Below are 15436 nucleotides of genomic sequence, written 5' to 3'. Positions count from 1 at the left end.
GATTTAGAATAGGGGTCTAGTGACAATGTGGTCACTTTTCTGGCATCCTGGTTAAAGGTGAGGCAGAGCCCATTATTCTCCCATCCAAGTACTAACCAGGCCCGACCCTGCTTAGCTTCCGAGATCAGACGAGATCGGGCGCGTTCAGGGTGGTATGGCCGTAGACTGAGAGCCCATTATTAAGAGACCACCTGCAGACGCCCACCACGCAGGGCTCAGCCACAGGGTAAATGCCACATAGAGAAATAAATATATATGATTTAAAAAAAATGCACAGAGTCGCATGCTCTAAAACAAGATGAGGGTAGCCCCCTGGAGTAACCTATGGCCGTGAGCTCTTAGAGCACAGCCAGGCTACAGTCAGCGTGGTCAGGGCCTCCCCAGTATCATCTACTTCAGCCTCTAGGAGACAAAAAAGGGAGGGAACTTAATTAAGAACAAGGACTTGCAGGTGTTAACGCTTCAGAGACAGGGAATGAGGTACAAAGAGGCACTTACGTGGAAGAGGGACGTACGTCTGCATTGCCTTCCCATGGATGGAACACAGACGGGAAGAAAGACGAGAGACAAGCCCATGGGGAAAAACAGAAGATGTAAAAGAAATGACTGGGACCCACAGAACACATGGCACTGGATACTCAAATGATCCAATTACTTCAAATCCAGAAATAAGTCATCCGTGCAGAAGGAAGATACCACCAGCTTTCTGCTTCTGGGAGAGGCAAGGGACCAATGGGCGGGTCTCCAGCTTCAAAGGGAAGGAAGCAACAGAGTCCGGGTCTGGATCTTAACTGAAGGAACCTGAGGGCCGAAGGAGCTCTGGGCCACTCAAGGGGTCCTGTCCTACAGCATCTCCTTCAGCTGGGCAGAGTCTCAGTCCTATGGGGGACAGTCGGGGACAGGGTGCACCTGGAGCCTGGCTACTTGTGTGTGTGTGTGTGGGGGGAGGATGGTAAGCAGCTACAGGACAGCAGGAAAGACAGAGGAGAGCAGAAACGCATCCCTGGAAAGAGTCAGGAAGAAGCGACCCTTGAAAGACGACGCGAGGGAGGAGGACCCTGCGATGCTCTCCTGGGGTGGGAAGCCAGGAGGGGCAGAAGAGTCAGAGGTCTCAGCATCGTCTTCTCTGTTGCATGGTCAGGACTTGGCTTCTGTCCTCCCTCTCACAGCCGTCTCTGCTTTCCTGTGACTCCACAGCTCTGCTGCATCAGACATCCCTCAGCTAATTATGTGAACTGTCCCTGCCGTTGTTACCCTCTTCCTTCGAGTCAGGAGGTGCTTAGGGCTTCTGTGACCTGTGTTGCAAAGCCAACCCGCCACGTTCCCTCCACAACACATCGCGTGTTCCCCCTGTTCCCTCCTATAATGTGTCAGTGGTAGGGGGACAGTGTCACCAAGCCCTCGAGAAAGAGGATAAGGGGATCAGAAGTCAGCCATCACTGAGGGCCAGGGACTGCGAGGTGGGACCACCTTGAGCAGTGGGATCTGAAAGACAAAAAGCTGTCATCTGACAAGGAGCAGCCAGGCCCCCAGAGCAGGGGTGGGGGAGGGGCAGCGCTGCGCTGTACTTACGGACTGGCTGTGTTTTGAACTCGGAGGCTGCACTGGTCTCGCCCAGGCCCTTGCCGTTGAGGGCCGCCAGCCGTACCGTGTAGGTCGTCTCGGGCTTCAGGCCCATGATGGTGACGACGCCCTCCATGCTGGCTGTGACGAGGAGAGGGACAGGGTCACAAAGGATGGAAAGCCGACTGGCAAGGCGGGCTGACCCCGTGGGGAGGGGCATGGCGGGCCGTCAAAAAGATGAAACACGGAATTGCCACCTGATCCAGCCATTCCACCTCTAGAACTACACACAGGGGAATAAAAACCAGGGACCTGGGACAGATGTTTGTATGCCCATGATCACAGCAGCATTATGCACAATAGCCAAGAGGTGGACACAGCCCATGTCACGGACAGATGCGTAGAAAAACAGAATGTGGTGCACATGCATGAAATTCTGACCCGGGCTACAACACGGGTGCAGCTGGAGGACATTAGACTAGGGGAAACGAGCCGGGCACAGAGGAACCAGTACTGTTACTCTACTTAATATGAAGTGGCTGGGATGGTCCGCTACACAGAGAGTAGGACAGTGGCTGCCAGGAGTCGGGGCTGGGGAGCCAGTGAGAAATGGTGCAGCTTCTGGTACAGTCAGAATGTTCCAGAGATGGACGGTGGTGATGGCTGAACAGCAGTGTGACTGCACTTATTGCCACTGACCTATGCATGTAAAAATGGCTAAAATGATATATTTTATGTTATATATATATATATTTATATCTTAATGTTATTTATTTTTTAATATAGTAAAAAAGTAGAAGTGATTAAAGAAAAAAAACAAACAGCCTGTTAGATTGTAAAAATGGGATCAATCTGCCTCAGGGTTGGTACAAGGTTTCAGAAGGAAGTTAGGAAGGTAAAGGAACTGTTTCTCCCAGTTCTGATCCTGGTGATGTGGATGTTTCACCTGGAACCCCTCATCCTCACCAGAGCTGATGGAACCATGGAAGCTCTCTGGGGAACAAGTTCTCTGTACAACTGGGTGGGAAGGTGTGTGTGGATGGAAATGCCTCTCGTGTGCCAGCCACCTCCCATCTCACTTGCATTTTCTCTCATACACGCAGGGCCAGGATTAAAAAGTTCCACAGAAACAAAACACATCTCACTGTGTTGTTTCCATTTAACCCCACAAGGTGAGCTGGATATAAATATACTCAATCCTCAGGGAAAGACAAGCTGAGCTCAGAATCTTCAAATCACAGTCCTCCAAGGGTCATTAGTAAAATCTTTAGTTGGAGGTCCTGGCTGGTTAGCTCAGTGGTAGAGCATCGGCCCAGCATGTGGATGTCTCAGGCTTGATTCCTGGTCAGGGCACACAGGAGAAGTGACCATCTGCTTCCCCATCCCTCTCCCTTCTCTCTCTCTCTCTTCCTCTCCCACAGCCATGGCTCAATGGGTTCGAGCACATTGGCCCCAGGCACTGAGGATGGCTCTGCGGAGCCTCCTCCTCAGGTGCTAAAAATAGTTCGGTTGAAAGCATGGTCCCAGATGGGCAGAGAACTGGCCCCAGACAGGGGTTGCAGGGTGGGTTCTGATTGGGGTGCATGTGGTAGTCTGTCCCTGAATGTACTTAAGCAGGACTGCTGGGTGATGGCAAGGCACCCACAGCTCATGTAACCTGCACATGCAGAGCAGGGTAGACTGGTTGTGCTCAGCACCTAAGCAGGGCTTCTGCCCGGCACGTGGTTGCGATGGCCTGTGCCATCCTGGCAGGGGCATGGGAACCAGGTTCTGGAGTACCAAGGGGCAGACGGCCAACAAGTCTACCTGACGCGTGACCATGCCCTAGTTCTGAGGAGATGGTGATGGTGTTGCAGCATAGGAATGTGAACAGGATGTCATGTGATGGATTCTGGCCACCCAATTGGCTGACAGTGGTGTGCTACCCTACCCAAATGGGCAGTCAGGGTGCCAGGACCTGGAAGCGCAAGGGTGACTGTGCCCAACACCAAGTGACATGTCATTCTCCAGGAAAAAGAAACTCCTCCCCACTCACCTTCCTTGGCGTCATACCACTTGGAGTGCCACATCTCCTCACCCACTGCTCGCCACTCGGCCTTGTATTTGAGGATGGGCACTCCACCTGTGGCTTCGGGCTCATCAAACTGCACCTGTGCTGTGCTGGAGTACGGCTCCACCTGGTCGATGGACGGTGAAGATGGGGTGTCTGTGGGGACAACACACACGGAGACCCAGGTGAGCCTCAGGCAGGACACACCTGGCAGTCATGAAGCCTGTCTCTCATTTCTGCTGAGCCTTGAAATCTTGTCACCCGTACCCTCTCTTCCCAGCCCACCTCACCAAACAATTCTCTCTCCACAGGCCTAGGACCCCGAGCCACTGCTCCCGGCGTTCTGACCCTCTGGCTTTGCTGACCTTGGCCCTCTCTTCTCCTCACTGTCCTGGTGTCAGCCAAGGACACAAAATGGGTTGGCACGGGTTTAAAGGGCAGTGCAGTCGTGAGGGGTGCTCACCTGCTTGGACAAGGATAAATTCCAGAGACTCCTGTCCAATGCGGTTCACTGCGGTACAGTTGTAGTTTCCAAAGTCATTTTCAGAGTCTGGGGTCACCTTTGAAAGAAGGAGCTCTTGGGTTACATGTCCCCACGGGATGGCCATAGCCTCAGGTCCTTATTTACTGGATTAAGTTAGTAAAGAATAGAACCAGTAAAGCAGGAAGCATCAACCAGAGAGAAGAACAGGAGGGGGGCCCACGGGGGAGGCAGGCGCTGGCTCCCAGCCCTGAGGTCGCCCAGGGAGAGAAAGCAGCCAGGCAGCAGCTGTTTCTCCTCCAGCTCATGGCTCCCCGATCAGCACGCGCCTGGGAAGCAAGGCTGGTTTTAGCAGCATGCGGCAGCCTATGTACAGTCACACCGTGCCTTCCCGCCCCGGCCCCCACTCACCTCCAGGTAGCTGGCAGAGGGCGTGTTGTAGATCTTGATATTGCTGTAGTTGGAGCTTGGCAGCAGCTGGCCATCTCGGAACCACGAGATTGTGGCACTGGGGTAGGCAAATACCTCGCAGGTGATGTTCACCTGGTTCCCCTCCCAGGTGTAGACGGCCACGGGGCCCTGCAGCTTGGGGGCATCTGCAATGAATGGCAGTGACTGTGAGGAAGAGCCACCACCATGGACCCTACGTATCCTGTCTCCTGGCACTGCGAGGTGGGTGGGCGGGCTCCGAAGCGGACCCGGTCCCAGGGTAGAGTAGAGATCGGGGCTGTCTGGGCAACCTGTGAGTTGCACGGGGAGAGAGAGGGCGGACAGGCTTGTAGGAAGCCTGGGGGTGGTATAGGAGGAGGTGCCCTGGGAACAAAGCTCTTCCCTAGGACCAAATGTCGCAGGAATCATGATCGGCGCTCACTGGGGGCAAATCAGGTCCTAGCAGCTATGCCCCCTCTCATCCCGACCCGCTGGGGCTGCTCCCTCCCAGGTCTGTCCGCAGCAGCTCCTCACATTGCACTTCGAGGTACATGGACTGGGAGTCCTGGCCGATGGTGTTGCTGGCGGTGCAGACGTACTCTCCCGCATCCGTGTACTGGACGCTCTTCAGGGTCAGGGATGACACGCGGGCGTGGCTGCGCACCACCATGTGCCCATCCAGCGTCTGCAGGGAGGGAACAGAGGGCGTCAGAGCCTGAGGCAGGAGAGGGGCCAGGAGACCGGGCTGTCGCTTGTGTGTGACCAGTCTCACTCCCTCTTTCCTCTCTCTGCCAATGTCTACATCTCACTTAAGTACTGACTAGTGGGGGAGGCTGTGGACAGCACCACAGGAACTTGGGTGCATCCAAGACAGACACTAGGGCTGGGGTTACGTCAAGAAGCCTGGCTGTGTGCCAAGATGGGTCTGGATCACAGGTAACTGAGATCCCTCAAGATGGTTTTGGTTAGCACATCTGGAACGGAAGCAGAGCCCTGACCCACAGGTGTCCAGCAGAAACTGCCTTGCCCCGCGAGGGTCTGGGAAGCCTGCCCTTTCTGCCCATCCTTCCAGCCATCTGCCCTTCTACCAGTCCTGTGGGGCGGACGGAGCACACTTTGTGGGACCTCCAAATATGCCACAATGTAAGGGATACTATAAGAGACGACTATTTATGCAGATGCCTTGCTTTCCTGGGTGCACAGAAATAAAATGATTTTATTTTATTTTTTTGAAAAGTCTATCAACTCAGAAGTCAGGAGTTACTACTGAGCTGGAAGTAAGAGTCCTCTCTCCCAGGGTGGTGGTACAGAGTCCCAGGGAGAGCTGGGATCTTCGACACCACAGTCACCAGCATTATCTAGCCCTTGACACTGTAATCGGCTCTCTGAGTCTCTGGAATGACAGTGACTGATCAAAAAGGATATAAGCACGTGATCCCTAGGCAATGGGTGCTGGGATGTTTCCAAGGGGTTCCCCACCCTTGACACTTTAGGTAAAATGGTTGTGGGCTGAAGAAAAGTCTAGGCATGTGGCCCAAGTTCAGATCCTCAAGAAAGCTGCTCATCTAAAGGAGTCTTCCTAGTCACAGGCTGGGTACACCCTCATCTCCAGCATGTAACATTTTGTAGAGACGGACAGGTGAGGGGACTGCATCTGTGTGGCGTCTGTTACTCAGTGGGCTTGGGCCTTTAGAGAAAGAAAGAACACCTGACTTGAGATGTGTTTGCTGTGCTGGTTTGGAAGCCCAAACCCGAATCGCACTGTCTGTCGGCAGCCAGCCGGGAAGCTCGGCGGCAAGGCACAGCGCTTCCACAGAGGTCCGCGTTTCAACCATTTGAGCCCCATCACGTTTCACAACCATTTAAGGGAATGGTTGTTCCGACACCTATACTTTTTTCTACCCTCTATCTGGTCTCTTTCCTAAATTTCTCTATCTGGAAAATTTTCTCATTGAATGATGTCAACAGACGAGTGGGCGGCCCCCTATAAAGACTTCTTATTTGGCAGCAACTTCAGGCTGTTCACCCTCCGAGGAGAGATACACGCTCCAGTGCGACCGCCCTGACACCCCCTGAGATGTTCGCTCTGGCACCAGGGCAAAGTCAGGGAGCTCCACCTATGAGCTCTCCAGACCAAAGGCACACTGATAATTCAGGCTCTGGAGGAGAAAGCATACGAGATCATTACAGCAGGGAGACCCTGTTTCGCAAAAGTAGGAAGGGCAATTGTACTTATTCTTCTCATCAAGACATTGTCGTCTTTCTCCATGCAGGTAGATGCGCTGAGGCTTTTCAGAGCTTATAGAAGGAAACGGGCCGTGACCCAAGCTGCCCTCTGAGCTCGTCTGGACTTAACAGTCTTCATCTCTGAATGAGACAAATAGGAGGGAATGAAACTTCTGAGCCTCAAGGGTGGTGTGCCATTGAAAGTCAATTATGTGCAGAGTGAGATACTGAAGGTAAGGATACTTCTGGAAAATGGAATGAGGTGTCTGCTTTCCTAGGAGTAGACACCTATTCTTTCTGCTCATAATAATTCTCTTAATGTCTTCTTAATGCTCCCTGATAAATCTTGGCTTGTCCTCTAGCCAGGTCTAAAAGCAAAGTGACAGGGAGATGTACAAGGCCGGGCAGAATGAGACCTGCAGCCACTCAAGAGTTACCCCCTCTCCTTCCCCAAGCCCTGAGGGTCCATGATGTTGAAGCAATAAACTGCCCAGCCTGGGACAGCACTGAGTGATTCCTGTGCCACAGGAAGGAAGCATTTTAGTGAGGGGGTGCGCTGAACGATAGTCCCCATGATGTGGAGGACAGTCTGATGCAAAATGAACTTGCAATGGACTCAATTTGAGGACAACAGTGTGTTCCTGGGCAGAAACTAATGTCAGCACCGGGGACAAGGCAGTCAACTTTTAAATATTAAACAGCACTAAATAGTATTTATAGCCGTGATCTGAACATAGCAGTTATGTGTTCTGAATAATTACCATTTCTGAAAGACTCAGAGGATAGATTTACCTAATTATAATACAACCTATAGCACTGCTTGGTAGATTCTATGTTTATGACATTAGAATAGTAGGGTTCCATCTGGAGAAGAGAGAAGTTTTTTGGTGTTTTTTTTTAAAGTAGAGATTAGATCCTTGAGCCTCAGCTAAAGTATGCTCGTTTTTATTTTCCTCTCTGTCACTTAAATTATGTAAATCAGGTAAAAAAAAATGAGACGTGTGATTGTGAGTTGGATCTTGGGGGGAGTTGTAACAACTGAAATTTAAAAATTAATATTTAGCTTCAATTTTCACACTAAGCCCTCCCACAATGTCCAACACAAAGCAAGGAGTCAGAGAAATTTCAAAGGCTAAAGTCTACTGACTTTTATAAAAACATAAAATTGTTTGTGTCACATCGTTAGAATCTTGTAAATGTAATGTGCTATGGAGGTAGCATGGAATCACTTAACACCTTGGGAAAACCAAGAATGCCATCTGAACTGCTTGGGAAAGTCTGAGGTAACAACTGACGAAGACCGATCATTACAATGTAAGTGAGCAACAAGATGAGTTGAGCTGGAAAGAAAAGGGTCGAGTGGGTCTTGAGGTCACTATCCCCAGGACTTTGTGAGCCAAAGCCACATCAACCAGGTCAGAGTCAGAAAAGTTTCCCCAAACAACCAGCCTGGGAACTGGGGGAGCGGTATTTCTTTCTACAAGTGTAATTACCTTGAACGGGATTTTACCAGTACCGTCAAGAGCATAAGATTCAGCTTTAGAAAATGGTAAGGGTGTGTTCCTCCACTCCCAACACAGCTTGCTTGCTCATCCTAAGATGACACTAATGCTAAGTAACATCTACTGCTATTGGCCTATTCTTCAATCTAACGAAGTGACGACTCATTAGTTTAGCACGTCTGGTTATCAACTAGAATGGCGAGTTAAACTGTAAGGCTTTCGAAACTAAGGACTGGCTAGCGGTCAGGTAAGCTATACCTCTTGCTTCTCTGGTCGAGTCCACGAAGCCTGGAGAGAACAAGATATAAAACACAACAAGAAAGCAGTAAAATTTTACAACATGTTGCTTTAGAGAACTGATGTATCACACTGTGTTCCGTGCACATGCAGCTTCTTTTAAAACCAGAAATTTTTTTTTCCAAGGCCCACTTTCAATGGTGTGTTTATTACACAAGTTAATTCAGGACTGATGTTCAGCTACCCCCCCACCCTATGCACACAATGATGTGTAGTTCAAAGGGAAACATATTCCTAACCTTTGGTAGACATATATGGATACCAGCAGACATATTACAGACTGCACCTAATCCAACATGTCTTAAATACTTCTTGTAGAATTTGGTGACTCTACTAGCTCTAACCACATAACCTAGAGATACTTAGAGAATAAGTTTCCTGCTTTTGGAGTATATCAGACAACTCCTCACAAATATACTAACGCCATTTTGTGCTCATGCATTTTATAACTCTTCACATGCATACTATCAAAAGTCAAATTTTTAATTGTTTTAAAAAAGGAACAACAACAAGGGACATAGAAGCACTTTAGGAACCAGAGGTATAAAGTTCTTAAGACTATGTGTGGGTCAGGAAGCTTTGAGGTGACTACACTCTGAATGCTGTGGTGCAGGCCCTGGTCAGTTCTTCGATGCCAAGGAATGCCCATGTAGCATGCAGGTTCAGCCATGCGCCATCTTCATCAAGCACGGCATTCACAAAAAAAGTGAGCTAACTCAGGGACATAGAGGTTGGATCTTCTCCTACCCACATCTAGATTTAAAAAAAAATTAAATGGTACTTGGGAATCTAGTCTGCTTCTAGTTTTTCTGTTTTCCTACTGGGCATCTAAAACACCATCCCTGCACTGTTCCTTCTGTTAGAGGACATGACTGCCTGATCTGTCTCTGACATTCAGATGGGAGAAGAATGAAAAGAGGCCAGACAGACAGCAACGCCATCCAGGAAACGCAAATGAGTTAGTGAACATTCAGTTAGAGTCCACTAAACGCCAGGTGCTCTGGGAAGACACACAGATGGAAATGTTGGATTCTGTCACGTGACATTGGAATGGAGAAAGTGAGGGCTGAGGAACATGCAATGGCTGAAGGAACAGTGAGCCAACATATCACATGTGGCTGCCAATCCCATATCACTTAGAAGCTTGTCTGTCACATGCCAGGGCTGCATGGATCAAGGTTTCTTTTTAGGGGCTATATCCTATGGGGATATAGGCTGAACATTTGTTGTTCAGATCTGACTCTTCTTGTGTCTCTTCCACATCCTTACGGTTTTGTGGCTTTTAGTGTAAGTAGTTGCCAATAACACAGTGTTTCTAATTTGCTTGACCTCTGCACCTGTGCCTAGTGAACTGATAGGCTATGCCTTGCTCCCAGTGATTTGGTGAAGGGTGTGGTCTATTTTAAGACCACTTGATTTGTAAATACACACATAAAGTAAATTAGAATAGGATTAGTACTATTCCAAAAATTGTTATGCCCAGGTGTTTTTGTTTTCCCCACATTCACATGTTTTATCATCTTATAAGTTTGCAGGAATATGGATATAAACTAAAGTGAAACATCCCTCCACTTACTCTAACGTATTTCCTGTAGACATGTGCCCACAATCTGAATAAGCCAGCCTCTGGTTGCTCAGGGCAGGCACCTTTTCCAATTTTAAAAGTGAGCACCTGGATAGTATTGAATGGGGAATTCTTCCTGGTGATGAAAAGCTCTGTTGTGCAGAGAATATAGGATTTCAAAAGCTGTCTCCTATTTGTGGGCTCCTTGGTCAGCTTGAGATTCCAGGTCCATGAGATGCTCTTCATGTTCCCAGTTGATCTCCTCTGATCTCAGTGCTCTGCCCTCCCCTTTCCTTACACACGAAGGCTTCCTTACCAGTCATTTCAAAGGCATGTTCAGATAAGCACACAATGAATCTGTTCTGCCAGAGATAGATGACGGCAAAATGTCATCTAGCAGCCTCACCCAGGATGCACGTGGCACCTGGAATTTAGCACCCCTCACTCAGGCACCTGGCAGATAATTAAAATGAGTCTGTGTAGAAAGAATAGTAAAACAAGATGGAGACACAGACTTTCTTTGTATCTGCATTATGACAATGATTTCCACACTCACAGATCAAATCGACCCATTATGATGTTCAAATATGTTTTGTGTGTGTGTGTGTGTGTGTTTTGTCAACATAATAGTAACCACTGAGAAATGAATTAACTCTCAGACAAATGCTTTACCCTAATGGTCTTCATGACCCTGGCTTAGCCTAGCTATTATCCATTGTGGAGCGAAAACAACTCAACCAGGTGAAGCTTAGCAGGCTGAGAATAATCAGTCTCCAAGTGATTGGACCAAGGAAGCCTAGAGACAAGATCAAAGACAAGGTGCGACATGTAGGCTCACTGCTCCCGTTTTTGCTTTTTAAAAAATTCTTCAATTTTTAATGAAGAAAAACTAAGTATTCTGTCAGAAAGTCACTAACTGCGTGCCTACGGATGAAAAGCCTTTTGTCCTCTCTTCTCAGTGACGCAACTCAAATGGCTTTTAATTAGGTTATATTGCAACTAGCATCATTAAAGAAACCAGAAAGCCTCCTGCGGAAGTCATTAAAATCGTGAGAGTGTGAATGCCATGGTGTTCGGTCCTCTTCCTTCTCAGCCAGTGACTGGTAAGAGTTCATATAAGGTTGGAGCGAAGCTACTACACATGCTTGGGGGCAGCTGCACGGGGAAGACCACTGCACTGCTTGCTGCCGGGCCTGTGCTCAGGCGGGGGCTGCCCTGACTGCTGTGCCCCATCGCTTTCAATATGTGTAAGTAAGATAGGGGGTAGTGCGGGCTGAAATTCCCCAGATCCACAGATCTCTAAAGGACAGTTCTGATTAAAGCCCTTCTTGACTGGTCGGGAAGATGAACTCAACTGGTTGTTCTTAAGCCAGAGAGAGTTCGTGCGTGTGGAATTTTGGTCATTCCCATGATTAGAGGTGGCTATTGGTACTTAGGGGAAGGCAGTGAGGGGACAAAATGCCTTGCAATGCTCAAGACAGTTCCAGTAAAAGGAACATCTTCCCAAATTTAAAAAAATTAGCGATCCCACTGAGAAACACTGGGTTACAGCCAACAATATACAAATTTTTAACAAAAATAAATATAAAATTCCACATGATTTGCTAAACAATCAATGGAATGAGAACAGGATAAGAGGTAGTATGTGGTTTAAATGCAGGTTTTATAAAAAAAGACTCAAAAGTTCTATTTAGTTGACCACAAGCTCAATGTGAGGCAACTGGAGGAGGAAACTGCTGAAGGGCGAATGCAACTTGAACTGCACTACGGTGTCCAGACCAAGGGAGCAGTCACCCCCTGGGGGCTGCCTTAGTGACACTGGGCACCACAACATTTTAATGGAGCGCTAGTGTGCTGAAGCCGTCTATCACAGGGCACCTGGTAAGCTACAGAGCAGACCGACTAAAGGGAAATTGAATAGCTACTGTAAGGGCTCTCATGCAATGACTGACTGGCAGAGGCAGGGAGACTGAGAAGCTCAAGGGGCAAAAAAGCAGACCCTTCGGGCATTAGCATGGCCAACTGCCCTGCAGAGACTGACACTGTCACCTTTCTGGCAGGCGCTGAGTGACTTCCCGGTAGCTACGCTAGAAAGGGGAGCCAGGTGAGACTAAGTAACCACAAAGCGTGGCTTCCTTCCTGCCTTCTACGGTTCTGGCATTTTAGACAATCTAATTCTCAGGAGCGTTCTTTACCTTGGCATTTTGACACAATTGCCTATTCTTAACTGTTGAGCATATCCTCCTGATTTTAAAAAGAAACAATTTTTTTCTTCTACTCACAATCCAGTGACTCTACTAATCTTGATACCTAATTATAGATCATGCGACTTCAGATGGAATTGCACATGAGGAACAGCTACCAAAGTAAAAGTGAAATTTATCATCTGGAGTCCAGCTCCCTACGAAGAGGCCACCTTTGCCTTCTTAATTATTAGCTATCCATGGTGCCAGACGGACATCATGCCTCTTTGGTGTCAATCTAGAATTAACAGGCATGGCAACTTTTCTCTACAGGGTTTCATTTAGGCAGATGTGTAAACGTGGTGTCACATCCCTGGCTGATGTGGAATCCCAACATCGATTCAGGCACATTTCAGCAATGTTACCTCAAGTAAACCTGAAGACAGCCTTTAGGAAGAGGAACCACGATACGACCCATGTGGCCAGGCTTAGGCATCTTCTCAGATGGAGACAGATGATCTACACTGATAAGTGAATTACGCCAAACCTACCTGGCTTGAGACGGTCTCTGCTGAGCACCTGTGATCTCAGTATGCAGTGAGTATGAGTGTGTGTTAGTGCTTGCTTATTTGTTCTTATTCTGTAAAAGTGAATCCACAGACACAAACCCGACGTGCCAAGCTGTGACATGACCTCAGGTAGGCACACATCTTAATAACCCTTGTGGTCTAGCTTGGCTGCTGAGCTATTATTCCCAGAGAAGATAAAAAATTTAAAGGCACTGTTCATCTGGGATAGATATTATTTCCGCCCTTCACCAAGGTCAGAGACATACACTGGGTCATTCTGAACAAATTTACTCTTAAGTCTGATGCAGGAGAATCAGTCGGGCAGCGGCCCTGTAGGTTAAGCCCTGAAATGTACATTTAGTTTACGTAACACATACAACGAGCCGAGACTGAGCTGAGGGCTCAGTTCCAACATTGATACAGAATGTATCCAAGGAAACACCACCTTTCTTGACCTGGGACGATATTGAACAACATATGCCAGTTTCAAAAATATTTAGCAGTTCCTCAGTGGTCTTGGGGGAGTTGAATTCGACTCTGGAGGTAAAGCTTGCAGAGAAGGATCCATTCCGGAACAGTCATGTCTGTTCCTTTGCATTCAGTTGTGCTTTCTATTAGTGAGATAGAAATCAGTTCCTCAGAGGCAGGTCCCAAATTTGGCACTAGCATGGCACACTACCCCTTTTTTGGTTTTACTTGAGTTTACTCTCTAGGGATTTCCTTTAGGTAGGAATGAAGATCTATCATTTCTGACATTTTGGTTAATAAGCGATTCATTATAAATGTCCTTTTAATCTAAGGCCTTTACTTCTGAATAGGTGACAGAGCTTTGGCCACCTAAAAGAAGCCCTTTACTACAGGATGTGGAAAATGAGATTGGAAAAGAGACACAGGATGGTTTAAGTTGTGAAACCAAGCTCCCTCCCCCCTCCTGCTTTTGACCCACTCAATAACAAAGGGCTGCATGATGTGGGGTCACCTTAGCTATTATATATTGCCAATAATCAAGACAGCTTTCTGGTAGCTGGTAAGCCCACATGTTTTAAAGTTAAATCTTCCCAGCCTTGGCCAGTTGGTTCAGTGGTAAAGGGTCAGCCTGGTGTATGAATGTCCCAGGTTCGATTCCCAATCAAGGAGAAGCGACCATCTGTGTCTCCACCCTTTGCCCCCCCCCCTCTTTCTTTTACCCTTCTGCAGTCATGGCTCGATTGGTTCAAGCTTCGGTCCCAGGCACTAAGAATGGCTCCATGGAGCCTCCAGCCTCAGGCACTAAAAATAGCTTGGTTGGGAGCATAGCACCAGATGGGCAGAGCATTGGCCCTAGAAGGGGGTTGCTGGGTGGATCCTGGTGGGGGCGTATGCGAGAGTCTGTCTCTCTATCTCCCCTCCTCTCATTTGGGAAAAGAAGAAAAAAGAAAAAAGTAGTTAAATCTTCCCAGTCATTTAAATTTGTCAGGTAGGTAAGCTACATTGGTCTTATATTCTCAGTGCCCACACTGCAGAGCCCAGGACAATCATCCTCATGTGGAAACTGCTAATTATTTTTGCCTTTAGATCAAAATGATATTCACATATGATCCAGGGTGCAGGCAGACACAAAGGCAACCAAGCTTTTGTGCATATAGTGCGTGTGCAGCATGAGTATACAAAACACAAAGGGAAGAGCTGATAGGCGCCTCTGAGCCTACGATTCCCGGGAGACATTTCTTTGGTGCTCCTGGGGGGATGAGGGTGATGTCACCTGGAGCACCAGGACCCTAGTTTTGCTGTGTCCCTCACAGTCCCATAACCCTGTGTTTGAAAATCACTACCTTTTTCCTCCCTAGAATGTCTACCTTGACCATTCCCACCGGCATCACAACCCTGCAAACCTATGCAAAGAATTGTACCCCTTTCATTGCCAGAGATGCTGAGCAGGCTGCATCCAGGCAGGTGGGAGAGGGAGGCCACAGCCCACCTTCCGGCTCACCGAGGAGAACTGGGCCCGGGGCAGACTCAATCCGCTTCGAGTCTGCATTCCATGGCCCTGAAACTCTCGGGTGACATTATACCTTTTCTTCGCTGCTGATGTTTCTGGTGGAAGTTCTCCAGGTGATAGTGGGGATAGGGTCCCCTGAGGCTTCACAGGTAAGTGTGACCTGTTCCTCCAGCTCCATGGCAGTCTGGTTCTCTACGTAAGTGATCTTGGGTTTTGCTGGAAAGACAAAAATTCTGTAATGTTCATCTAATTTCTTTAGCTTTCCAGGTATACATGGTAACATGCAACCCTACAATAAAGGTTATCGACTTTCTAAGTATAAGGCTGTATTCCAGGTGGTCAAGCCCACGGAGCTTACCGCAAGGCAGGCACATGACAACACGCAAGTGACAGTAAAAGCAACAGCATCTTACAGAGTCAGAGTGCTACGCTGGGGCGACGGTGGGAGGCAGAGTCGAGGAAGAGAGTTCCTCTGGGCGGAGCCTTCCTGAGGACACAGTTTTGGGGCTAGGCTGTGAGGTTTTCAGGGGGTGAGACTTTTGGGGTGGAGACAAGAGTTATTCCAAGGGGAGAATACTGCTTGAATAACAGCAG

The 15436-nt window shown here is 48.3% G+C and overlaps 1 protein-coding gene across 10 annotated transcripts in view; it reads right to left on the bottom strand.

Moving 5' to 3' along the window:
- Positions 1–15436, bottom strand: part of NCAM1 (neural cell adhesion molecule 1) — a 342200-nt gene that overhangs the window by 39692 nt on the left and 287072 nt on the right. For 5 of the 10 annotated variants that reach the window (XM_066244859.1, XM_066244853.1, XM_066244893.1 and 2 more), the window contains exons 8-14: positions 14916–15058; positions 8510–8539; positions 5058–5208; positions 4506–4690; positions 4077–4173; positions 3599–3769; positions 1573–1704 (exon numbers count right to left, since the gene is read on the bottom strand). In XM_066244859.1, coding sequence (XP_066100956.1) covers positions 1573–1704; positions 3599–3769; positions 4077–4173; positions 4506–4690; positions 5058–5208; positions 8510–8539; positions 14916–15058 — 909 coding nt within the window. The remainder of the gene's footprint in view (positions 1–1572; positions 1705–3598; positions 3770–4076; positions 4174–4505; positions 4691–5057; positions 5209–8509; positions 8540–14915; positions 15059–15436) is intronic. The other 5 variants (XM_066244876.1, XM_066244867.1, XM_066244911.1 and 2 more) reach the window with 1 other exon arrangement.

This window comes from Saccopteryx bilineata, chromosome 1, assembly GCF_036850765.1.
Source record: "Saccopteryx bilineata isolate mSacBil1 chromosome 1, mSacBil1_pri_phased_curated, whole genome shotgun sequence".
NCBI classification, from domain to species: domain Eukaryota; kingdom Metazoa; phylum Chordata; class Mammalia; order Chiroptera; family Emballonuridae; genus Saccopteryx; species Saccopteryx bilineata.
This window is presented reverse-complemented; position numbering and strand designations above follow the sequence as displayed.